Source organism: Schistocerca piceifrons, chromosome 4 (assembly GCF_021461385.2).
Source record: "Schistocerca piceifrons isolate TAMUIC-IGC-003096 chromosome 4, iqSchPice1.1, whole genome shotgun sequence".
Classification (NCBI taxonomy): Eukaryota; Metazoa; Arthropoda; class Insecta; order Orthoptera; family Acrididae; genus Schistocerca; species Schistocerca piceifrons.
Genome location: NC_060141.1, coordinates 501,495,762 through 501,522,889, shown reverse-complemented (window position 1 = coordinate 501,522,889; position 27,128 = coordinate 501,495,762). Strand labels below are relative to the sequence as shown.

The 27,128-nt window shown below is 44.6% G+C and overlaps 1 protein-coding gene across 1 annotated transcript in view; it reads right to left on the bottom strand.

Annotated features, from left to right (window-relative positions):
• The window catches only part of LOC124795948 (multiple PDZ domain protein), a 1,551,599-nt gene that overhangs the window by 738,139 nt on the left and 786,332 nt on the right, over positions 1-27,128 (bottom strand). The window contains exon 12 of the mRNA XM_047260028.1: positions 22,412-22,599. Within this exon, the coding sequence (XP_047115984.1) occupies positions 22,412-22,599 (188 nt within the window). The remainder of the gene's footprint in view (positions 1-22,411; positions 22,600-27,128) is intronic.

Here is a 27,128-nt window from a genome sequence, read left to right as displayed (position 1 = left end):
GACAATCGTCGTGTGCTAAAGTCTCCACACTCTTGAGAACGGAAAGAATAGGAAAAGTGCCGTCCAAACATTTCAAAACGTTTATATTTATTTGCTCGAGAAAATACATACATACTTACAAACACATCCAAAAGTATTAAGAAGGCAGTAGATAGTCTCTTTTTACTTTATTCTTTGTGTCTTGTTTTCTTTCTAGGTGCCCAATAGCGAGAAAAATAATTTTGAATGTTACAAAGATCTGACTTTGTAACTATTAAAACAATTATAATTGTCTTCTTATTTAGGCGTATTATTGACTTTTTTCTTTTTCCAGGTATTGTAAAACGTAAACATCCTTTTGCTTTCAGATAGTTCCTCTATTCTTACGGGAGAACACAAGTAGGACAAATCTAAGACTCTCATGAGATCCTTGCAACATGACACGAAATATAGCTTAAGAAGACACAAAAACATAAAACCATTATTATAATAGGAGCGAAGTCGGCAAGAATAGGTTTCATTCGGATGTTAGCAGACGACGCCACAGTCAAAATGGCTCTGAGCACTATGGGACTTAACATCAGTGGTCATCAGTCCCCTAGAACTTAGAACTACTTAAACCTAACTAACCTAAGAACATCACACACATCCATGCCCGAGGCAGGATTCGAACCTGCGACCGTAGCGGTCACGCGGTTCCAGACTGAAGCGCCTAGAACCGCACGGCCACACCGGCTGGCGATGCCACAGTCCCCGGTTTCTTCAAATGGGCAGTCTGCAACATACTGAAGGTTTAAAATTCCACACTCGGCACAATCAATTGATGATTGATGTTACTGACGCATTCGCGACGTGATTTGCGGCTGATTTACACGCAGGCATGTGCCGGGTACTCACAACGGGTCGTCGATTTTGACCAGAAAGTAGCTTGTGGGGAAACAGGCTGCAAACATACATTGCCTTATAATTCCCGTAACTGTGGCAGGGTGTAAGGTTTATCCGTAAGCGCTCTGAAAGTTTTGAAACGTGTAACATCGCTAGCATAGACGGCTCTCGTACAAAAGCGCGTGGATTTTGCATACGCGTTTGACAGGAACATAGCCGCTACGCTATTTCGCTTGTTCATGACGGGTGTCAGTCGGATGTCGCAACTTTTTGTCACAGGAAAAGGATAGAGGGTAACTGTTATTTTTTAAGTTTTGTATTGCACTCTGTCCTATTGGCAAACCTTTTTATATAAACTACGCTGCAGCATCGTAACGAACTGTTTCCTAGAGCGCTGAAGCGAACGCGTCCCGTAAAACTTCGTATTTGGAGCTACGACAAGCCGTAAATTAACGATGTATCACACTTTGCATTACTTTTTGGAACGAAATTCTCCCGTTTTAGCTTGCAGGCAAAATATTTTTAAGCTTCGTTCGTTGTTTGGAAAACGAAAATATTAATCGTGTTCCTTTCGTCAGTATCTCGGAGCTTCCATGGCATCGTGCGAAATAAAGCCAGTTTAAATAAGGTTTCCCAGCTTTAATGTCACCCGCGAGACAAGGTTAAAATTCTCGTATCTACAAAGCCAATAGATAAAAGAATTTTAGCTATCTAATTACTTTCAGGAACGATTCTGAAATCCGACCAGTAACTCGAATATGTTCGCCACCAACGGTTCGACGCACCGCCTCCATCTGGTTACTCCCGGCGATAATCACCACAACAATAAGGAGAGGAATTCAGCTCAATTTCACATAAAAACGTGGCAAGGAAACAAATGAATTCATATAACCCAAGCTGTCCACCATGACCTCCCGGTACCTAACTGCTTCACGCTCTGTTCTGAGGCCTCTTTCGACCGAAATAGTCCACCTTCACTAATCCGTAAAACTCGCAGACAAAAACAGGAAAATGCCTAAGCTGAATACGACACCCGCAAACAGGAACGCAGTTTAGAATGTTTTGTAGGCTTTCCGTACCAGGAAAACAACCTCACTGATAAGGAAGGATCAATAACTGCAGACCCGGCCGGAGTGGCCGTGCGGTTCTAGGCGCTACAGTCTGGAGCCGAGCGACCGCTACGGTCGCAGGTTCGAATCCTCCCTCGGGAATGGATGTGTGTGATCTCCTTGGGTTAGTTAGGTTTAATTAGTTCTAAATTCTAGGCGACTGATGACCTCAGAAGTTAAGACGCATAGTGCTCAGAGCCATTTGAACCAATAACTGCAGAATTCTGAAATAATAAGTAATTTTAAACAAGAACTTCACCCCAGAGGGCCCACGACTTCACACCTCAACTTCAGTAGGGCTGCCAGCCGACTGTTCGACTTTGCCGAACAACGGGCCGCTCTACGCCATTATTTAAAATATATACGTTCCAGCCAATGAGAATCAAGAGCATAATGTAGGCATTTTCACTGGCCCTTCCCTGCTCCTGCTTACAGTACTACCATAAAGTGCTGCCTTCCGACAGTACTTTAAGGATACCTCAAACCCCTGTAGCAATACTCTGGCCTTGTGAGGTGGACAGATATTTGCTGGCAGATGTCATCGCTGTCGAGGGTGACAAAGTACGAACGGATGCACCTTGTCCGGAATGAAGCGCACATAGTCCACAGTTGCCATGGCGCCTTAGAAAACTTCTACACCTACACACATATTGCGCAAGCAGCCATACGGTAGGTGGTGTAGGATACCTTGTGCCACTACTAGACATTAACTTTGCTGTTCCATCGCCCAAAAAGGAGCAAGGGAAAAACGATTTTCTATATGCCCCTGTACGACCCTAAATTTCTTCGCTGTCCTTACGCAAGATATATTTTGGTAGAAATAGGATCGTTCTGCAGTTTGTTGCAAATCGCAGTTCTCTAAACTTTCTCAATACGGTTTCGCGAAAAGAACATCTTGTTCCCTGTTGGGTTTCCAATTAGAGTTCACGAAGCACTCCTTAACTCTCAAGTGTTCATCGAACCTACTGGCAACAGATCTAGCAGCATGCCTCTGAATTGCTTCACGTCTTCCTTTAATTGGACCTAGTGGGGATGCCAAACACTTGATCAGTACTCACGGAAGGGCCACACAGGATTTCTGTACCCTATCTCCTCTGTAGGTGGGCTACACTTTCCTGCAATTCTCCCAATAAATCGACGCCGAACACTCGCCTTCCCTACAACAAGCCCCACGAACTCGTTTCATTTCATGTCGCGTTGCAGCGTTAGTCCTAAGTATTTATCTGAATTGACTGTGTCAAGCAGCACACCACTATTATTGTCATCGACCGTTAGAGAATTGTTATTCAGCTCTTCTGCATTAACTTACATTTTTCACTTTTAGCGCAAGGAACCATTCATCACAACAAACGGTATCCTCCTGCAGTAAATCTAAGACGACGCCTTGCCGTAATCCACGGCGTCATCAGCAAATAGTCGTAGGTTGCTGCTCCCCCTTCCCATCAGATCATTTATGTATATTGCTAGGTATATCGGTGGTAGCCAGTTTTCGGTGCACACGCCGGAGAATACAGATAATAATAATAATGTCGTGTGACTAGGGCCTCCCGTCGGGTAGACCGTTCGCCTGGTGCAAGTCTTTCGATTTGACGCCACTTCGGCGACTTGCGCATCGATGGGGATGAAATGATGATGATTAGGACAACACAACACCCAGTCCCTGAGCCGAGAAACTCTCCGGCCTAGCCGGGAATCGAACCCGGGCCCTCAGGATTGACACACTGTCGCGCTGACCACTCAGCTACCGGGGGCGGACCAGGAGAATACAGAAACTGACGGAGCCGCCAGGCGGAAGAGTGAACCAACCCACCGGTTGTTGTTGTTATTGTTGTTGTGGTATTCAGTCCTGAGACTGGTGTGATGCAGCTCTCCATGCTACTCTATTCTGTGCAAGCTTCTTCATCACCCAGTACTTACTGCAACCTACATCCTTCTGAATCTGCTTAATGTATTCATCTCTTGGTCTCCCTATACGATTTTTACCGTCCACGCTGCCCTCCAATGCTAAATTTGTGATCCCTTGATGCCTCAGAACATGCCCTACCAACCGGTCCCTTCTTCTTGTCAAGTTGTGCCACAAACTCCTCTTCTCCCCAATTCTATTCAATACCTCCTCATTAGTTATGTGATCTACCCATCTAATCTTCAGCATTCTTCTGTAGCACCACATTTCGAAAGCATCTATTCTCTTCCTGTCCAAACTATTTATCGTCCATGTTTCACTTGCATACATGGCTACACTCCATACAAATACTTTCAGAACGACTTCCTGACACTTAAATCTATACTCGATGTTAACACATTCCTCTTCTTCAGAAACGCTTTCCTTGCCATTGCAAGTCTACATTTTATATCCTCTCTACTTCGACCATCATCAGTTATTTTGCTCCCCAAATAGCAAAACTCCTTTATTACTTTAAGCGTCTCATTTCCTAATCTAAATCCCTCTGCATCACCCGACTTAATTCGACTACATTCCATTATCCTCGTTTTGCTTTTGTTGATGTTCATCTGACACCCTCCTTTCAAGACACTGTCCATTCCGTTCAACTGTTCTTCCAAGTCCTTTGCTGTCTCTGACAGAATTACAATGTCATCGGCGAACCTCAAAGCTTTTATTTCTTCTCCATGGATTTTAATACCTACTCCGAATTTTTCTTTGCTTCCTTTACTGCATGCTCCCACCGGTACGGAGACCGAAATGTGACAGATAGGCTACGGACAAGACAACAGACCAGGAGAAGGGCAAACAACCTTGCGGGCACCAGGCGCTATGCAAGCTAGTCGACACTACGATGACAAGATAAGAGCAATGAAGAAACAAATACAAGACGCAACCAGAGAGAGTAACCGGGTAACAAGGAAGGGAGTTATCCAACAGTTCTGGTACAGCGAAGATCGATCCGTAGGTATCAAATGCGAGCACTGAACCGTGACTGTTCGCTTTGCGGCTGCCTAAATACCGGCCCCTCTATTGGCTATCGAGGTCCATCTCCTCCGGCGGGCTTTCAATCTCTGCGGCACTCGATATCAGATACTCGTATGTAGAGAAGAAGGGCTGCCCTATCACACTTCCCTGGGGCACTCCGGGCCATGCCCCTCTCTCTGATGAACACTCGACGTCGATAACAACCCACTGGGTTCTAGTGCTTCAGAAGTCTTCGAGTCACTCACATACCCGGGGATCTAATCCATATGCTCGAATCTCCGTTAACAAACGTGCCAAACGCTTTCTGGAAATCTAGGAATATGGTTCAAATGGCTCTGAGCACTATGCGACTTAACTTCTGATGTCATCAGTCGCCTAGAACTTAGAACTAATTAAACCTAACTAACCTAAGGACATCACACACATCCATGCCCGAGGCAGATTCGAACCTGCGACGGTAGCGGTCGCCCGGTTCCAGACTGCAGCGCCTAGAACCGCACGGCCACTCCGACTGGCTAGGAATATGGAATCTGCCTGTTTCCCTTCATCCATGGGTCAAAGGATGCCATCTAAGGAACGGGCAACCTGAGTTTTTCACAAGCGGTGCTTCCGTATTGATATGTGGATAGAAACTTCTCTGCATCAAGGAAGTTTACTATTATATTCGAAATTAGATTATTTTCAAGAATTCTGCAGCAACCCGATGTTAAGGATATTGCTCTTCTATTTTGCGGGTCCGTTCTTTTATCCTTCTTACGTACAGCAGTCATCTTGAAAAGCACAGAAGCAGTACGCCTCGTCTCTTTTCATTCTGCGATTACGCATATTAACCACATTTTTAAATGTAAATTAGAGTCAGTCCGATATGTAAATTAATTATATTTCAATTAACTCCAATTGTAAACAGTGAGATTGAAGAAATGAACTTTTATTTCCAGTTACTGTAAAACAACAGTGGTTGCATTGGTGATTTATTCCTTTTGTTTCATCTCGAAAGTTGCAGATATTCCTTGCATTTGTACTTCACCGATTTTGTCCGCAGCTCGTGGTCTAGTGGCTAGCGTTGCTGCCTCTGGATGACGTGGTCCCGGGTTCGATTCCCGGCCTGGTTGGTGATTTTCTCTGCCCGTAGACTGTGTGTTTGTGTTGTCCTCATCATTTCATTATCATCAACAACATCAACAGCAACAATTGAAAGAAAACAGCCCTCGGTCACTATTTTTAACGAATTAACAGGGTTTTAACACTGCTAGGAGTGTCTTCCTCAGAATTTAAATCAAAGAATGGTCTATTACATGGTCACAGAATTATGACTAAAAACGTGTGATACAGAGTATAAGTACAGAATCATCATGAAAGACTCGCAGTATTTATATGTCATTTATAAAATAATAAATATGCCAAAAGGGCATTAGTCACAAAGATATTTAAGATGAAAAATTGTGATGACGAGCCATTAAGGGCTGCTGCTTACTTACGCGGTTACAGGATTCTTTCACCCCCTGTCTCTGACCAAATCTTCCTCACCCTCTCTCTCCCCATCTCCTCTTCCTCTTCGACCTGCCTACTACCACTCTACATTTTCCACCTGTCTCAAGCATCTCCGTCTCCTCCCTTCTCTCTCTTGTCAATCCTCCCTCTTGCCCCATCTGTCCCCTCCTTTGTCCATCTCGATCTGTCCCCAGCCATGCTGATCAGCATGTGTAGGTTGTGCAATACAGTTCAATAAAGCAGGCTGATGCTAATTCCACAACAAGAGTGTCATGCAGTGCAGCCTATATGTCAGGGCCACATAACCATGCAGGCTGCCTTGCAACACAGGTTGATTTGGCAGGGCGATACAGTTACCACACAACACACCTCTTATACAGGGTGGCCTATATGCCAGAGGCTGGAAAAACACATTATAAATCCTACACTGCTCATACCTATGAGGCATGGTGTTTCTGTGCCAAATTCAGTAGAAACTGATCTATGCATTTAGGAAGCGATCCTGGACATAAAACACACACTCTGCTCTCTCTCTCTCTCTCTCTCTCTCTCTCTCTCTCTCTCTCTCTCATATATATTTATATATATGATTAATTTATGTAACCACCTGCACTATGACGACGTTGTGATCACTAATCCTTGTTTCTACACCCCTGCTCCCACGGACACGTAGGTGTATAGAATATTACTGTTTCTGCCTACATGCAGCCGTGGTGTGGGGCACCTTTTGGACAGCCATTTGCCTGTGTGATGGGTTATCTGAACCGATCACTGTCTTAGTGTACAATAAATATGCGAGTCATCCATCCAGGCCGGCCGGGGTGGCCGAGCGGTTCTGGGCGCTGCAGTCTGGAACCGCGCGACCGCTACGGTCGCAGTTTCGAAACCTGCCTCGGGCATGGATGTGTGTGATGTCCTTAGGTTAGTTAGGTTTAAGTAGTTCTAAGTTACCGGGCACTGATGAGCTCAGAAGTTAAGTCCCATAGTGCTCAGAGCCATTTGAACCATCCACCCAGGCAACATATTTCCATCGCTCTGTGGTGCCGATTAGATGACCCATGTCCATTGCAATCATAATTTATGATGTTGTTGGGTCAACATCGAATCATTTAGGGGCTTACTTCTGCAAATCTTCGTTCTCAAGAATGTGCAATGAACTTTGTGCTGTGATACTCTGATGCCTTCACCAGTGTTGTACTCTGTTGTCAGGTCTGCGACAGCTCGTTGTATGTTTTCTTTTACAGAGTGAGCAACCCTCCAAACGTCAAGTTCCCCAGACGTTCGCAACAGTAGCATGCCAACAGCCGGTCCACTTCACAGGTTCCAAGATGTTCATGCTGGGCCATAACAATCCGTCCTTATCAAAGTCTGTGATGTCAAGGGATCTGCCCATCTGCAGCCCATATCGTCGCTAGAATGATTACCCAATTATTTCTACTCCGGTTATATACCTTTATTCAATCATCATCATCATCATTATCATTTAAGACTGATTATGCCTTTCAGCGTTCAGTCTGGAGCATAGCCCCCCTTATAAAATTCCTCCATGATCCCCTATTCAGTGCTAACATTGGTGCCTCTTCTGATGTTAAACCTATTACTTCAAAATCATTCTTAACCGAATCCAGGTACCTTCTCCTTAGTCTGCCCCGACTCCTCCTACCCTCTACTGCTGAACCCATGAGTCTCTTGGGTAATCTTGCTTCTCCCATGCGTGTAACATGACCCCACCATCTAAGCCTGTTCGCCCTGACTGCTACATCTATAGAGTTCATTCCCAGTTTTTCTTTGATTTCCTCATTGTGGACACCCTCCTGCCATTGTTCCCATCTACTAGTACCTGCAATCATCCTAGCTACTTTCATATCCGTAACCTCAACCTTGTTGATAAGGTAACTTGAATCCACCCAGCTTTCGCTCCCATACAACAAAGTTGGTCGAAAGATTGAACGGTGCACAGATAACTTAGTCTTGGTACTGACTTCCTTCTTGCAGAAGAGAGTAGATCGTAGCTGAGCGCTCACTGCATTAGCCTTACTACACCTCGCTTCCAGTTCTTTCACTATGTTGCCATCCTGTGAGAATATGCATCCCAAGTACTTGAAACCGTCCACCTGTTCTAACTTTGTTCCTCCTATTTGGCACTCAATCCGTTTATATTTCTTTCCCACGAACATTACTTTCGTTTTGGAGATGCTAATCTTCATACCATAGTCCTTACATTTCTGATCTAGCTCTGAAATATTACTCTGCAAACTTTCAATCGAATCTGCCATCACAACTAAGTCATCCGCATATGCAAGACTGCTTATTTTGTGCTCACATATCTTAATCTCACCCAGCCAGTCTATTGTTTTCAACATATGATCCATAAATAATATGAACAACAGTGGAGACAGGTTGCAGCCTTGTCTTACCCCTGAAACTACTCTGAACCATGAACTCAGTTTACCGTCAACTCTAACTGCTGCCTGACTATCCATGTAAAGACCTTTAATTGCTTGCAAAAGTTTGCCTCCTATTCCATAATCTCGTAGAACAGACAATAACGTCCTCCTAGGAACCCGGTCATATGCCTTTTCTAGATCTATAAAGCATAGATACAATTCCCTGTTCCACTCATAACACTTCTCCATTATTTGTCTTAAGCTAAAGATCTGGTCCTGACAACCTCTAAGAGGCCTAAACCCACACTGATTTTCATCTAATTGCTCCTCAACTAATACTCGCACTTTCCTTTCAACAATACCTGAGAACATTTTACCCACAACGCTGATTAAAGAGATCCCTCTGTAGTTGTTACAATCTTTTCTGTTTCCATGTTTAAAGATTGGTGTGATTACTGCTTTTGTCCAGTCTGATGGAACCTGTCCCGACTCCCAGGCCATTTCAATTATCCTGTGTAGCCATTTAAGACCTGACATTCCACTGTACTTGATGAGTTCCGACTTAATTTCATCCACCCCAGCTGCTTTATTGCACTGCAATCTATTGACCATTTTCTCCACTTCCTCAAACGTGATCCTATTTCCATCATCATTCCTATCCCATTCTACCTCGAAATCTGAAACATTACTGATCGTATTTTCACCTACATTGAGCAACTGTTCAAAATATTCCCTCCATCTGCCCAAGGCATCCACAGGATTCACCAGCAGTTTTCCTGACCTGTCCAAAATACTTGTCATTTCCTTCTTCCCTCCCTTTTGAAGATTGCTAATTACACTCCAGAATGGTCTTCCAGCAGCTTGACCCAAAGTCTCCAACCTGTTTCCAAAGTCTTCCCAAGATTTCTTCTTGTATGCTGCAATTATCTGTTTGGCTTTGTTTCTTTCTTCAACATAACTTTCTCTGTCTACCTGAGTTCTAGTATGTAGCCATTTTTTATACGCCTTCTTTTTCCTTTTACAGGCTGCCTTGGCTGTGTCATTCCACCAAGCTGTTTGCTTCCTCCTACTTTTACACACTACTGTTCCAAGACATTCTTTAGCCACTTCTAGTACTGTGTCCCTGTACCTTGTCCATTCCTTTTCCAATGACTGTAATTGACTACATTCAACTAACTGGTACCTTTCTGAGATCGCTGTTATGTACTTGTGCCTGATTTCCTTATCCTGAAGTTTCTCCACTCTTATCCTCCTACATATGGACCTGACCTCCTGCACTTTCGGCCTCGCAATCCCAATTTCACTGCAGATTAAATAATGATCAGTGTCATCAAAGAATCCCCTGAATACACGTGTGTCCCTCACAGCCTTCCTGAATTCCTGATCTGTTATTATATAGTCAATGACAGATCTGGTTCCCCTGCTTTCCCAAGTATACCGGTGAATGTTCTTATGTTTAAAAAAGGAGTTTGTGATTACTAAGCCAATACTGGCACAGAAATCCAAGAGTTGCTGCCCGTTCCTGTTGGCCCCCATATCCTCTCCAAATTTACCCATAACCTTTTCATACCCTTCTGTTCGATTTCCAATCCTGGCGTTAAAATCACCCATGAGCAGAACACTGTCCTTGTCCTTTACTCTAACAACTACATCACTGAGTGCCTCATAAAAACTATCCATCTTATCTTGATCAGTCCCTTCACAATGCGAATATACTGACACAATCCTAATTTTCTTGCTAGACACTGTCAAATCTATCCACATCAGTCGTTCGTTTACATACCTTATTGCAACTACGCTGGGTTCCATTTCTTTCCTGATATAAAGCCCTACACCCCATTGTGCTATTTCTGCTTTGACTCCTGACAAGTAGACCTTGTATTCTCCCACTTCTTCTTCTTTCTCACCCCTTACCCGAATGTCACTAACAGCTAAAACGTCCAGCCCCATCTTACTTGCAGCCTCTGCCAGCTCTGCCTTCTTCCAAGAGTAGCCCCCATTGATATTAATAGCTCCCCATCTCATTACCATTTGTTTGCCAAGTCGTATCTTAGGAGTCTCTGGTTTGTCAGTTAGAGGTGGGACTCCGTCACCTCCAAAGGTCCGAGGCATTTTGCTCTGATTGTTGCCAGCATCATATTTACAGTACCAGGGAAGCAGGTTGCTAGCCTTACTTGCCCCGAGTCCCATTGGGTTTTACCCCTAACGGCTGAGGGACTAACCGGTGGATTTGGTAGTCTTTGCCGTATGAGCACAAAGGTGACCAAGACTCAGAATATGTCCGAGATGCCCAGCCTTATTCCAAGGTAACTGGTATCCCGACTGTCGGAACCACTTACTTGGCCACTCATACGTTGACCGTGGTTCATGAACTAGGACATGACCTTTATTCAAAAATGGTTCAAATGGCTCTGAGCACTATGGGACTTAACTTCTGAGGTCATCAAGTCCCCTAGAACTTAGAACTACTTAAACCTAACTAACCTAAGGACATCACACACATCCATGCCCGAGGCAGGATTCGAACCTGCGACCGTAGCGGTCGCGTGGTTCCAGACTGAAGCGCCTAGAACCGCTCGGCCACAACGGCCGTCCTATACCTTTATTACCGCTTCACATGCCCACAACGCCAGTAGGCGGCATTCAGTCTCGTGGTGGGCAGCAGTCATATTGTTTCGGCTCATCAGTGTACACTAGCATTTTAAATTTGTTTTGATCTACGCATGTATTAATTAGTTTAATATGGCTGTTCTAGCTGAATGTTGTCGATAAATGACGAATTAAATGGAAAGGAAAGAGTATTGGCTTTAAACATTCCATCGCCCATAGATGACGATATCATCAGAGATAGGGGACAACACCTTTTCAAAAGAAACATCCCAGCATAGTCCTCAATCGATTTCAGGAAAAACCTGGAAAACCCTTAACTGATGGCCGAATAGGGATTTCAACCACCGCCCTCCTGAATGCCAAACCAGTGCCTGAGTCACTGCACCACCAGGCTCGGTAAAATTAAAGGGGGATGTGTTTCGACTTCCATTGTGTTCCCATGAGGAGTACACTGTCTAATTGTGTTGCTATTGATCCCGGCCGCCTCAATTTGATTGCCGCTTAATCAGCGACTTAGAGGCCTACCGTCGCGCTAGATCAATAGGCTACACAGTGCGGGAGTCTCTGCAGTGCAGATTCCAGTAAACAGATACGTTGTATGAGCAAGACAGATCATAGCAGCCCGAGCAAAGTTATACGATATGCGTACAGAGTTACAGGATCGAGAGTCTACTTTCTAATTAAAGAATCGTCCCATTACAAGACCTTCACCCAGTGGCAGATGAAAAATGGTTGGTTATAATGAAGGACAAGATCATTTTTATACCAATAAAGCGAACTCCTCAGTTCGCTCTTTTTCGCCACCAGAAAATTGTAAATTGTTTCTCATGTAAGGAATTACTTGTTAAAATGCTTTACAAAGTAACTGTTCTTATTTCTTATGTTGTACCATTTCATATGAACACATACAGGGCTCCTATAAATGATTCATTCGTTTTCAGAGCTCTAATATTTCCAAAGTCTGCGTGTACGAATGTGATTGATGCAAATAGAGCCGTAAGGTCACCGAAATTACATTGTGCCCACCAGTTGACGTTACGTGTGCAGAGTCCCGTCAAAACGGCGACAAAACAACAAAAGAGTTTTTGTGTGCTGGAATATGCGAGATGTTTATCTGTTACATCAAAGCAAAGCGCATCCAAAAGGAATTACGGAAACGAGTTGCTGTGTAAAGAGAGCAATGTGATTTGCTATCGACAATTTAAGGACATTGGTTGTCACTGCAAACAGAAAAGTACCTGTCGACCAAGTGTACCATACGCAACCGAGGTGAGTGAGAAAGTTTCGTACGCAGTGCAAAAAAAATCTAGGGTCCGCGCTAGCCACGAACTTGGCAAAATGCTGCAAACTTTGTGGAAGATTTTGCGACAGCGATTAACATTTCATTCTGCTGCTCGTGCAGCAATTAAAACCGAAAGATTGTTGCCGGCCCCTTCAATTTTGCATCACAATGAAGGAAGCTCTGGATGAGCATTTCACCTCGAAGACGATATCCAGCGACGAAGCAACCTTCAATTTATCTGGGAAGGTTAATCGCCACAATGTGAAAGTGCTGGGCGCTTAACATCCTCATTCAACTGTGGCGTTTGAACGAGATTCGCCAAAGGTTAAAGTTTCCGGCGTAACGTCACGCACGAAGCTCCATGGGCCATTTTTCTTCTGTGAGAAGACTGCGAGCGGTACCTCCTAACCTGATGTGTTGTATTTGTGGTTGTCTCCACAAATGCCTGCTACAGGGAACATCATCTCCGAACAAGATTGGGCACATTCTCATTGGTGCATCGATATTCGTCGCTACCTAAACGACGAAATTTCGCATCGCTGGATTGGGTGTAGGGATGAAGATGGTGTGAGTCTGTTCCCTTGGCTCCTCAGGTCTCCTAACCTAACGCCTTTTGACTTTTTCTTTCGGGGGTACACTTAGGACCGTGCTTACGTACTCCCTCGGCAAGGGAGTCCCATTCATGTGCTGGACGCCGCCCGCCTGCCTCCCCCTGCTTGGTGCTGGCAAATACGTCCGTGCGCCAAGAAACCTACGCGAGTCGAAATTGTTTCTCTGCTCCATTTTTCTGGCCCTCAGGAAATGTTTCTCACCTACTTTATGACAGTGATACTAGGCTGTGGGTCGGTGCTAGATCGTCGTCCATCTTTCTCTAGTGATATGGCAGGGACGCTGACCGAAGGAACTTGGAAAACAAGAAGTAGCATTAACCAGTTCAGCGAATTGACGCATGGTGCAGGGAATAGCAATTGAATCTCAATGTAGACAAGTGTAATGTGCTGCGAATACATAGCAAGATAGATCCCTTATCATTTAGCTACAAAATAGCAGGTCAGCAACTGGAAGCAGTTAATTCCATAAATTATCTGGGAGTACGCATTAGGAGTGATTTAAAATGGAATGATCATATAAAGTTGATCGTCGGTAAAGCAGATGCCTGACTGAGATTCATTGGAAGAATCCTAAGGAAATGCAATCCGTAAACAAAGGAAGTAGGTTACAGTACACTTGTTCGCCCACTGCTTGAATATTGCTCACCAGTGTGGGATTGGTACCAGATAGGGTTGATAGAAGAGATAGAGAAGATCCAATGGAGAGCAGCGCGCTTCGTTACAGGATCATTTAGTAATCGCGAAAGCGTTACGGAAATGATAGATAAACTCCAGTGGAAGACTTTGCAAGAGAGACGCTCAGTAGCTCGGTACGGGCTTTTGTTGAAGTTTCGAGAACATACCTTCACCGAGGAGTCAAGCAGTATATTGCTCCCTCCTACGTATGTCTCGCGAAGAGACCACGAAGATAAAATCAGAGAGATTAGAGCCCACAGAGCCCATACAGAGGAATAGCGACAATCTTTCTTTCCACGAACAATACGAGACTGGAATAGAAGGGAGAACCGATAGAAGTACTCAAAGTACCCTCCGCCACACACCGTCAGGTGGCTTGCGGAGTATGGATGTAGATGTAGAAATATAGGATGGAAAGTTATATGAAATTATTTCATTATGAAAGCATTTTTAAAGTTAACTATGTAAATTTTTATTTGGCTTCTCTGTCAGAAATAAAAAACATGTGTTTCACTGTTTTTGGAAATTCAGTCTACAAGAGTGTGAAACAGGGAACGAAAATTTTTAAGAAAATATTTTGTTATATTAAAAAATTTTCAAACTAAATTATGAAAATTGGTATTTCATTGCTAAGTTATATATAAAGAAATATGTGTTAAGGGTTGGAAGTTTCTGTGGATGTATCACGTTAATATCGCAAAAGGCTTGATTAACAAAAATCTTTGACTCCAGCTACCAGAATCGCTTTTGGGCCATAAATATATTCAGAATAGATTACGTTTCTTTTGCCTTATTTAACGTGAAAAGTTTACAGGTGTTGCATTTTGTGAACAACATAATTATTTGATTACAGAAAAACAAAAACAAAAATCGATACAGACCATACAGTCTATGTGAGCAAAGCAGTGGGCGCTAGGTTAATGTTCAATCTACACTATCATATTTCGCTTCTTGAGAACACTTGTTCTTGACATAGCCGGTGTGCATTTTGTGTGCGTCAACCTTTAACGTAAATAACGTTGTCAAAACATATCACGAATCTCAGACTGTAGTTTCAATGGCAAACCTCGAGGATTGTATATCTTCTCCCTGAACTTAAATTTCCTTTGCATATTTCTCTTTGGTTTCATTTCCTGCTTGCTCAGTCTACAGACAGACTAACATCGGGGATAGATTACAATCTTGTCTCACTCCCTACTCGACCAATGCTTCTATTCCACGCCTTTCGACTCCTATTAACAGTAGTTTGGTTTCTGTACAAGTTGTATTTAATCTATCGCTACCTGCTACCTTCAGAGTTTCAAATAGAGTATTCCAGTCAACATTGTCAAGAGCTTTCTCAAAATCTGCAAATGCTATAACCATTGATAACCTTCGGCAGCTTAAGCCATGGTACGCAAAGTTTATTCGCCTTCTTATCTGTCTTTTACTTTTCTTCTAAGATGAGTCGTTGGGGCTGTATTCCTGGAGTTTCTCCCAGTTCTCTGGAAGCCAAACTGATCTTCCTCAAGGTCGGCTACTCCTGACGCCTTTTTTCTATCAAGGTCTTTCAGCGATCTGCTAAATTCTTCTTGCAGTATCGCATCTCCTATCCGATCTTCATCTACTTCCATTTTTCTTTATGTAATATTGTCTTCAATTTCATTTCCCTTGTATATCCCCTCTATGCATTCTTTCCACCCTTCTCTTCTTTGCTTACTACTTGCTAGCCGTCTAAGCTGTTGATATTGATATAGCCATCCCTATTTTCTACAAAAATCTCTTTAACTTTCGTATAGGCGCGATGTATTTTCCCTTACTTACAAGACTCTACGTCTGGTGAGAAAAAAAAAATAAATAAATGATGGGTGGTGGTTTGGGCGAAATGAGATGCAGATAAATAGGTTTACCATGAAATCGAACTCATTTCAAACTGTCAAAATTCTGTTAACCAGTGTTTTGAAAGTCTAAGCAATTTTGACAAGTGAAGTTAAACGTATTTGGCAGGCAGCCACTGGGAAATCTAAAGCAAGGGGGTAGGGGGATTGAGAGCTGAACGCTGACTTAATTCGCCCACCCAAATTAGCTCATGCAAATTAATGCCACCTACCATTGCAGCCTATAGGCGAGACGGTGTACGAAGCTACCTGACAGTTGGTAGCGTTGTTGTAAGCTTTCAACTGGAAAGTCTGGTAGCGTGCGCCACGAAATTTGAATCCCCGCCAGACGTCATGCACGTTGACGACCCCTAGAGGTCTCTGCACCATCGCGCCGTAAGCTGTGGCGGCGCGCGCCTCCTGGCCTGCATTCAGTGTGAGGGCGCCACAGTGGAACACGTGGTTCCAGCGGCCAATAGCGGCGTCCCCGATAGACTACTTAAGCGCCTGCCTCTTACTCAGCCAGCCAGTCTAATTTGCGTACGTCTCCGGACACATCGCCTCGCGTTAGACAGTTTACTTACTTTCTTGTCCTGTGAACGAGTGGACGTAGTTGTTAGGTTTCCTTGTGACTGCGCTGTTTCGATCTTGTTGTTCGTTCTGTCCTTCGTTAGTCGTGTCCGTCCTCTCCCGTTGTGTTGCTGTTCGCGGGCCGCTCCGCGGGTCCCGCCGTGCTTTCCGTCGCTTCAACTCCGCGACCGTTCCGGTCGCAGTTACAACACAAAGTGCTAACGGATGCGGGCGAAAACAGTAGCTGTCTACAGAGTTGTGACAACACTAAGGCGTTGCGATAGAGACGTTTACAAAATCGCATCACGTCACTAGTTGATGTAGGCCACCAAGGCTGCTGCACCCAGCCCACAGTAACTATCACGGACCAACTTACGCCGAGACATCTGTAAGTAACTTGTGTGTAAGTAAGGTTTCGCACCGGCATTCGAAAATTCGACGTCATTGGAAACCCGGTGACGTATTTGGATTGGATATTTCGTAATAAATGCCTTGCTGCAGGCGTTACACACTGACAGGCAGTCGCCAGTGATTAGGCCGTTCGAAAGGAGGGATGGTGGTACACCCTCTGTGTCCGTGTCCGAGCGTGCGCGCGAACACCTGTGTGTGTGTGTGTGTGTGTGTGTGTGTGTGTAAGGCTCAAGAGGTACACAACGAAAGCACGAGAGGCCGCCACCACAAAGGCACATCGCTCACCAGGCATCCTTTCAGTGCCGAGCAGTCGTCTCCAGATGGCGCTTGCTCTTTGGGACCGCCTCCTGCTTCCGCCGTCACGTCCGTCAGCGCATCGTATTCGTCCGTGGATAGTGCTGCCAGCAGGCAGAGAGAGCACTGTCAGCCGGGGACTACTTTACTGCACTTAGTACTGACGGATACGGAGATCCTTCCACCGACACGCTGAAAAGACGACACACTGCACACTGTGGACACGCTCTCAGTTCAACCCCTGTAGCGCCAACAGTTCCTGCACTTCGGCTATTCCGACAAGTGCTAACATCTCCTACAATTACACTACGTAGCACAGTTGCACGAGTTCCGTTCAGGACACTACACTCCGACTTCGCAATAGCTATTTACATATAACTAGGACAGTCGAACTCGTGTCTCCATAAGTACTTTTAGACACAGTGAAACTATCATAGAATGCCAAGAGACAGCAAATTATTTAGATTTCACTGTACTAGGCACAGGGCATCAAGTGATTGGTACCAACTACTACCGAAGTTAAGTAATGTTTTTACCACCCTGCCAAGGACGTGTATAATTTGATAGCACTAGTGTGCAAACTGCCACTGTGATATTCCATGTAAAGTAGGACACACTTACGATATTTAAAAGTTTAAAATTTGGTACTTTTTACATATTTTTTGAAAAGGCTGGACTTTTTACTGTACGGCAACGACAGTTTGTGACCCATTATTGCTTACCCTCCACAATTTGTAGCCATTTTTATAATGCCATATGTTTTTCATGTGATGAGAGTGTGAATTATTGGAGATTTTGGACATTCACTTCAACTAATTGGGAGGTAAGAATTAACATATCATTATTTATATTACTGTTGCATACCCTTATGTATTGCATAAACAGTATAAAACGGAAGTAGGTAAATTATAGGTTGGGGTAAACAATATAACATAAAAGCATGAACTTTCATGTAACATGAGTCACTTTCATGTACACTCCTGGAAATGGAAAAAAGAACACATTGACACCGGTGTGTCAGACCCACCATACTTGCTCCGGACACTGCGAGAGGGCTGTACAAGCAATGATCACACGCACGGCACAGCGGACACACCAGGAACCGCGGTGTTGGCCGTCGAATGGCGCTAGCTGCGCAGCATTTGTGCACCGCCGCCGTCAGTGTCAGCCAGTTTGCTGTGGCATACGGAGCTCCATCGCAGTCTTTAACACTGGTAGCATGCCGCGACAGCGTGGACGTGAACCGTATGTGCAGTTGACGGACTTTGAGCGAGGGCGTATAGTGGGCATGCGGGAGGCCGGGTGGACGTACCGCCGAATTGCTCAACACGTGGGGCGTGAGGTCTCCACAATACATCGATGTTGTCGCCAGTGGTCGGCGGAAGGTGCACGTGCCCATCGACCTGGGACCAGACCGCAGCGACGCACGGATGCACGCCAAGACCGTAGGATCCTACGCAGTGCCGTAGGGGACCGCACCGCCACTTACCAGCAAATTAGGGACACTGTTGCTCCTGGGGTATCGGCGAGGACCATTCGCAACCGTCTCCATGAAGCTGGGCTACGGTCCCGCACACCGTTAGGCCGTCTTCCGCTCACGCCCCAACATCGTGCAGCCCGCCTCCAGTGGTGTCGCGACAGGCGTGAATGGAGGGACGAATGGAGACGTGTCGTCTTCAGCGATGAGAGTCGCTTCTGCCTTGGTGCCAATGATGGTCGTATGCGTGTTTGGCGCCGTGCAGGTGAGCGCCACAATCAGGACTGCATACGACCGAGGCACACAGGGCCAACACCCGGCATCATGGTGTGGGGAGCGATCTCCTACACTGGCCGTACACCACTGGTGATCGTCGAGGGGACACTGAATAGTGCACGGTACATCCAAACCGTCATCGAACCCATCGTTCTACCATTCCTAGACCGGCAAGGGAACTTGCTGTTCCAACAGGACAATGCACGTCCGCATGTATCCCGTGCCACCCAACGTGCTCTAGAAGGTGTAAGTCAACTGCCCTGGCCAGCAAGATCTCCGGATCTGTCCCCCATCGAGCATGTTTGGGACTGGATGAAGCGTCGTCTCACGCGGTCTGTACGTCCAGCACGAACGCTGGTCCAACTGAGGCGCCAGATGGAAATGGCATGGCAAGCCGTTCCACAGGACTACATCCAGCATCTCTACGATCGTCTCCATGGGAGAATAGCAGCCTGCATTGCTGCGAAAGGTGGATATACACTGTACTAGTGCCGACATTGTGCATGCTCTGTTGCCTGTGTCTATGTGCCTGTGGTTCTGTCAGTGTGATCATGTGATGTAGCTGACCCCAGGAATGTGTCAATAAAGTTTCCCCTTCCTGGGACAATGAATTCACGGTGTTCTTATTTCAATTTCCAGGAGTGTAGTTAAGTTTTTATACCAAGAGAGATATTAGAGATAACGTTATCTTGCTCAGTAATTTACTTCTTAGTGTGAATGTGTAGCTAATATCACTACTAAAAATTTCCTAATTTCAGCCAATATTGTAAAAACATAAAATTAAATGCGTAACGTGATTCACGTAATTTAAGCCACAGTTGTATTATTTTAAGATTAGAAGAAGAGGATGCCATTAGCAGCAGCAGAAAGACAGAGTAGGAGGAGGGAAAAGTTAAAGATTGAAGGAAAATATGAACAATTTAAGAAGAAGCATCTGGAAGCAGCAAGGACTGTTACTAGAAGAAAGAAGAGCTAAAAATAGGGAGAAAGTTAGAAAACATAGCAACATAAGATGAAAGATCAGCAACCTAGTAAAGCAAGTTTGTCACCGTATAAATCACATAGTGCTCTGGATAAAGCCGTAGTTAGTGTTGCAATTGCTTACATTAGCAAGGTACTGTCAACTGTAGCTAAAAATGTGAATGTAGTTTAAGAATGGTCAGATGGACCTGCATCACAATTTAAAAACAAATATTACTGCTGCTGTACTTCAATTTCAATCATTTCATAATGTGGAAATCTATCGGAACTTATTTGCTACATCCCATGGTAAACGAGCCGTAGATAGAATTGGTGCAGTTCCAGAACGGCTAGTGGGGAATGCAGTAAAAAAAGCGAAAATTCATAGTAGGTGATGCATCAACTTTCGTTCGGGTAGCTGCAAGTACCACAACTATGCAGGGTTTTCATGTGTCTATTGATGAAATTCAAAGAATCAATGTGAAACTTAATCTGGCTCAAATATTTTCTTCAGCACCTTCAGTATCAAACATAAAAAGCTTTCACTACTTTCAGCACAAAAAAGGAGTACTATAAACATATCTGCTGTCTCCAAAGAGTTTTGCTGCATTAGATCATCATACTGCACAAATTTTAGAAACTGTGACAATTGGAAACTGGTACAAAGTAGTATATGACAGTAAATTCAATGCTGAAGAAGTAAATTCAGTTTTGCCCGCCCGATTGGCCGTGAGGTCTAACGCATGGCTTTCCGAGCGGGACGGAGCATCGGTCCCCTGCACGAATCCGCACGGCGGATTTGTGTCGAGGTCCGGTGATCCGACCAGTCTGTGGATGGTTTTTAGGCGGTTTTCCATCTGCCTTGGCAAATGCGGGCTGGTTCCCTTTATTCCGCCACAGCTACGCTATGTCGGCGATTGCTGCGCAAACAAGTTCTCCACGTACGCGTACACCACCATTACTCTACCGCGAAAACATAGGTGTTACAACTCGTCTGGTATGAGACGTTCCCTGGGGTGTCCACCGGTGGCCGAACCGCACAATAACCCTGAAGAGTGGTTCGGTGTGGGGCGACGGAGGGGTGAAGTGGACTGCGGTAGTCGTCGTGGGGTTGTGGACCACTGCGGCTGCGGCGGGGACGGAGCCCCTCCGTCGTTTCTAGGTCCCCGGTTAACATAAAATAACATAAATTCAGTTTTTGGAAATTCTTAGGTAATCAGTGCAATGAAGTGTGCTGGTCACTATTGGAAATGGTCTGTGAAATGTGATGAAATTATAACTCATCTACTTCATGTTACGAATGCAAGAGGATATTATCAGTTCTCTGACTTTTAATTGAATTTGCAGTTCATTTTCCCAGACGTCATGCTCTTATAATTTTTCATAGTGTTTGAGAAGTGAAATGTTAATGTTAAGTTTATCTTATTCGGCACATAATGTCATATTTTCATTTCTCTGCTTGCAGGAAAAAAGTTTTTCCAACAAGAAGTAGCAAGTCACATGAGACACCTAACATACTCACGTGCCTTTTTCAGTATATTACAATATTTCACACGGTATATATATTTTTAGAAATCTGTAACTGTAGAATGAAATTTTCACTCTACAGCGGGGGGTGCGCTGATATGAAACTTCCTGGCAGATTAAAACTGTCTGCCGGACCGAGACTCGAACTCGGGACCTTTGCCTATCGCGGGCAAGTGCTCTACCAACTGAGCTACCCAAGCACGACTCACGCCCCGTCATCACAGCTTTACTTCTGCCAGTACCTCGTCTCCTACCTTCCAAGCTTTACAGAAGCTCTTCTGCGAACCTTTCAGTTCGAGTCTCGATCCGGCACACAGTTCTAATCTGCCAGGAAGTTTCATCTGTAACTCCGTCATTTGAATGCCACCCTAATATGCCTTTTCTGTGATAAAAACCAGATCCATACTCCTAATAGTTTGAGGACACTTTTGATCTAAAATGCACATTAAGAATAGGATGTCCCGAATTTGTAACATGAGTCACACCATAAAATTACTATCTTGTTCTTTAATTTTAATGCTCTTACCTGCTTAAATAACACTTGAAGATCTTTGCCTGAGTAACACAATTTATAATGATGATTTACAAAAGAAAATATGGGTTACAGATTGATAACAAGTCAACATAATAAAACACCGATTTCAAAATGAGGAGCTCCGGAACAAAAACCGATAAATCCGCTTTTGCTGTTAATACAGAAAGTAACAAATAGTGATTTCTAAATGGCTCCACAAGCTATAAAAAGAAGAAACACACCATAAAACACTTGATGTCGCGTTGTGCTGAAAGTTATTTTGTGGATATATCGGGTTTTGTTCCGGCGCTCCTCAAATGTAATGTGAGTCACCATGGAATCTCCCCCACTCATTTTATTGAACTCTACAGTTTTCTGCTACCGTGGATGTTTGGGCTGAAGTAATAGTAACTTTCAGTTACAACACGTGTGTGTGTGTGTGTGTGTGTGTGTGTGTGTGTGTGTGTGTGTGTGTTTGTCTTCCTAGAGCATCCAGTGGCTGTTTATGCCTAGACACAATCGTACATGTCTAGCACGGCGGCCTAGCTGGGCGCTGTGGTGCACTGACCTCGAGAATCTCGTCGCCGACGCGCAGGCAGCCGCTCTTGTGGGCGGCGCCGGCGGGGTTGAGGCCGCAGACGAGCACGGCCATCTTGTTGCGGTCCTTGTGGCCCGCCAGGCTGAGGCCGAGGCCAGCGGGCCCGCGCTCCAGCGTCGCCACCACCGCGCCCTCGCCGTACTTCTTCTTTACCTTGTCTGCAACACAGAACACCACACACATCACCACAACCCAGCAAAAGCAATTTGTCAATGCACCGACGCTTCGTAAACTGTGTTCCGCGGTACCTTTGGCTTGTCTACACTACTGGCCATTAAAATTGCTACACAAAGAAAAAAATTCAGATGATTAACGGATATTCATTGGACAAATGTATTATACTAGAACTGACATGTGATTACATTTTCACGCAATTTGGGTGCATAGATCTGAGAAATTAATACCCACAACAACCCCCTCTGGCCGTAATAACGGCCTTGATACGTCTGGGCATTGAGTCAGAGCTTGAATGGCGTGTACAGGTACAGCTGCCCTTGCAGCTTCAACATGATACCACATTTCATCATAAGTAGTTCAAATGGTTCAAATGGCTCTGAGCACTATGGGACTTAACTTCTGAGGTCATCAGTCGCCTAGAACTTAGAACTACTTAAACCTAACTAACCTAAGGACATCACACACATCCATGCCTGAGGCAGGATTCGAACCTGCGACCGTAGCTGTCCCGCGGTTCCGGACTGAGCGCCTAGAACCGCTAGACCACCGCGGCCGGCTCATCATGAGTAGTGACTGGCGTATTGTGACGAGCCAGTTGCTCGGCCACCATTGACCAGACGTTTTCAATTGGTGAGAGATCTGGAGAATGTGCTGGCCAGGGCAGCAGTCGAACATTTTTCTGTATCCAGAAAGACCCGTACAGGACCTGCAATATGCGGTCGTGCATTATCCTGCTGAAATGTAAGATTTCGCAGGGATCGAATGAAGGGTAGAGCCACGGGTCGTAACACATCTGAAATGTAACGTCCACTGTTCAAAGTGCCGCCAGTGCGAACAAGAGGTGACCGAGACGTGTAACCAATGGCACCCCATACCATCGCGCCGGGTGATACGCCAGTATGGCGGCGACGAATACGCGCTTCCAATGTGCGTTCACCGCGATGTCGCCAAACATGGATGCGACCATCATGATGCTGTAAACAGAACCTGGATTTATCAGAAAAAATTACGTTTTGCCATTCGTGCACCCAGGTTCGTCGTTGAGTACACCATCGCAGGCGCTCCTGTCTGTGATGCAGCGTCAAGGGTAACCGCAGCCATGGTCTCCGAGCTGGTAGTCCGTGCTGCTGCAAACGTCGTCGAACTGTTCGTGCAGATGGTTGACGTCTTGCAAACGTCCCCATCTGTTGACTCAGGAGATAGAGACGTGGCTGCACGATCCGTTACAGCCGTGCGGATAAGATGCCTGTCATCTCGACTGCTAGTGATACGAGGCCGTTGGAATCCAGCACGGCGTTCCGTATTACCCTCCTGAACCCACCGATTCCATATTCTGCTAACAGCCATTGGACCTCGACCGACGCGAGCAGCAATGTCGCGATACGATAAACCGCAATCGCGATAGGCTACAATCCGTCCTTTATCAAAGTCGGAGACGTGACGGTACGCATTTCTCCTCCTTACACGAGGCATCACAACAACGTTTCACCAGGCATATTGCATTTGCACATCACAGCATTTTCTTCCTGTCGGTTAAATTTCGCGTCTGCAGCACGTCACCTTCGTGGTGTAGTAATTTTAATGGCCAGTAGTGTAACTTAAAAAATAACAATATAAAGTAGCGTCTCTACCAAGTTGAAAACAAACAAAATAACAACTAACCGTCTCCTCCACTAAGTAAATTGAATTTTCGAAACGAATGCGACACCGACAGTAGATCAGAGACCGGCTGGCTACCTTGCAGATGTCAAACTCGGCAGTGAGGGAACGATTGCACAACGCGCAAATAATCTGTAATAGCGGAATGTCGGTGAAGCTTCAAATATGAATATTCTCAATTATCGCCATTGATGATGTTGATACTTTTACCACCTGCATCTACATATTCAGGGTATTCCAGGAGGAACGATCAATATTCAGTGGCATGACAGGAACGATAATTTGAAGCAAAAAAGTCTACTAAACTTGGGCTCTGAAATGCGTACCTTAAGAGCTATGGAAATTTGTTCAGCAGAAGAGATGTCTTTCAATTTAGCGAAGATTAACAAGTGATTATAGGTCTTAATGCATACATTTTTGAGCCCATGTTTATTACCCTTTTTTTCTTCAAATGACCGTATCTGTCATATCCCTGGATACTGACTATTTCTCAGGCTGTATTTACGATACAGTATTCTCAGCTTATGCGTCGACAAAAAGTTGCTACATATCGCGACAGATTTGATGTTGAACAGGTCAAAAGAATTCAGATTCCTTCCATAATGCCTAATATAGAACCAGTGCTACACATCTCATTAAAAGATAATTCAAACATTTTTAATTCTGTTAATTTAAAGTTTTTTAAGAACTTTTGGATTAATGATGAGATTATTTTTGAAGCATATAAATATCATGTGAAACAACTGTCGTTTAAATGCATATAATTGGTGTCAGGGATTTTCTCTGCCTCGTGATGACTGGGTGTTGTGTGCTGTCCTTAGGTTAGTTAGGTTTAAGTAGTTCTAAGTTCTAGGGGACTGATGGCCATAGATGTTAAGTCCCATAGTGCTCAGAGACATTTGAACCATTTTTTGAAATGCATATAATTAATTTGCAGAATGTTGCATTAAAATACAGGGCTATTCAAAAAGAAGGAACAGATTTCAAACATTTATTGCTACTAAACTACGAAAGCTATGAACACGATTCCAACGTTCCTGAAAAGAGAAAAGTTCAAATTTTTATGCATTGAACGTGAGCACCATGAGCTACACGACAAATATCAAAACGGTGGTTCATTTCCTGCCATACATGAAGCAACTGTCTCTAGTTATCCTATTCACAGCGTCAACAATGCAATCTTGCCGACTTTCAGGAGTGTCAGGCACGATGTGTGCGTGTGCGTGTGTGGAGGGGGGGGGGGGGGTTGGGGGGGTAAAAACGCGGCCTTAGAGTAAGCACGTCGGACGTTACCTGAATCACACCATTTCAAGACGTTGGATTGGAAGAGGAGAATCAGAAGGTGAACTTCATCGCCGGTAGCCTCTCAAGTCTCCAGATCCCACACCTTGTGACTTATCTGTGGGGTTACGTAAGGACCGCGTTTTTATACCCCCCCCCCCCCCCCTCCTTACCTGATGCTCTTTAAAGTCTGCGCCTGAGACATCGCTGCATCGTGTGTGGCAGAAAATGACCCATCATTCTGACATTTGTCATGTAGCACATAGTGCTCACATTGAATGCATAAAAATTTGAACTTTTCTCTTTCCAGGACTGTTGAAAACCATTGCGTTTATTGAGAAGACTAAGAAACACTTCTCGTAGCAGTAATGATGGCCACAATCATGAACTTCAAAGAATCAAAATACCCGTTTTATAGAAGCAAATGGAATAGAAAACACATCAGAGGTCGGTTGCAAGTGCAGCCTAACGGCTAGGGGCACACCAGACTTCATTCGCGCACTGGCTGTAGTAGGCCTACTCCTGAGTTATCGATTTCCGCGTGCTGTCTTACGCGCCTGCGTCTATAATGTTAGATTCAGTGTCATCTGCTGCATCTCTAAAGAATATTGTTTTATGTACATAAAGTGAAGCCATATATGCTTCTGAAAGCAGTTTTTCAATAAACATATACCTTTCGTATAAAAACAGAAAAATGTTTCCTTGATTAATGTGTTTACTTCGATATCCAGTCTTTTCAAACGGCTTGAATGAAACTATTCCGTAAAATTAAATTGATATTTCAGCTTGTTATAGTGAAAAAACGAGGCGCAGTTAGTAACTGATACCTGGATATTATTAAATTTAGCCCCTCCTCCCTCACCCCTTCTTATCATGTTAGCGACTACACTCCTATCATCCCCCGTTCTCTCTCTCTCTCTCTCTCTCTCTCTCTGTCTCTGTCTCTGTCTCTGTCTCTGTCTCTGTCTCTGTTTCTCTTGTGCAACAAGTAAACAAGTGAGAGTTGTCACCCGAATTCCCATAGTAAGAAGCGGATGGAAACGAAGGGAAACGAATACACAGCCAAGATCTGGGAAATTTTACGAATGAAAAAAAAATTGTTCAAATGGCTGTGAGCACTATGGGACTTAGCATCTGAGGTCATCAGTCCCCTAGACTTAGAACCACTTACACCCAACTAACCTGAGGACAGCATACACATCCACGCCCGAGGCAGGATTCGAACCTGCTACCGTAGCAGCAGCGCGGTTCCGGACTGAAGCGCCTAGAACCAGTCGGCCAGAACGACCGGCTTTACGAATGTAACCAAACCACATCTTCATACACACACACACTCCGTACGCCTCTTTACAGTGTGTACTTTGTGCACCACTAACTGTTCCCCTTGTGGTCTGGGATGCTGCTGACACGAGTCTACCCACAAAATACAGTTGTAAGTCTTCTTATCAGATGTGCTTTTCGAATGCTAGAGTTGTCTTCGAGAACTCGTTGGAATCTAAAACTTCTCAGTTCTCGCATTACCCAGTACTAGAGTACACTGGACACAAATGTCAGTGCGGCACAAGTTTTT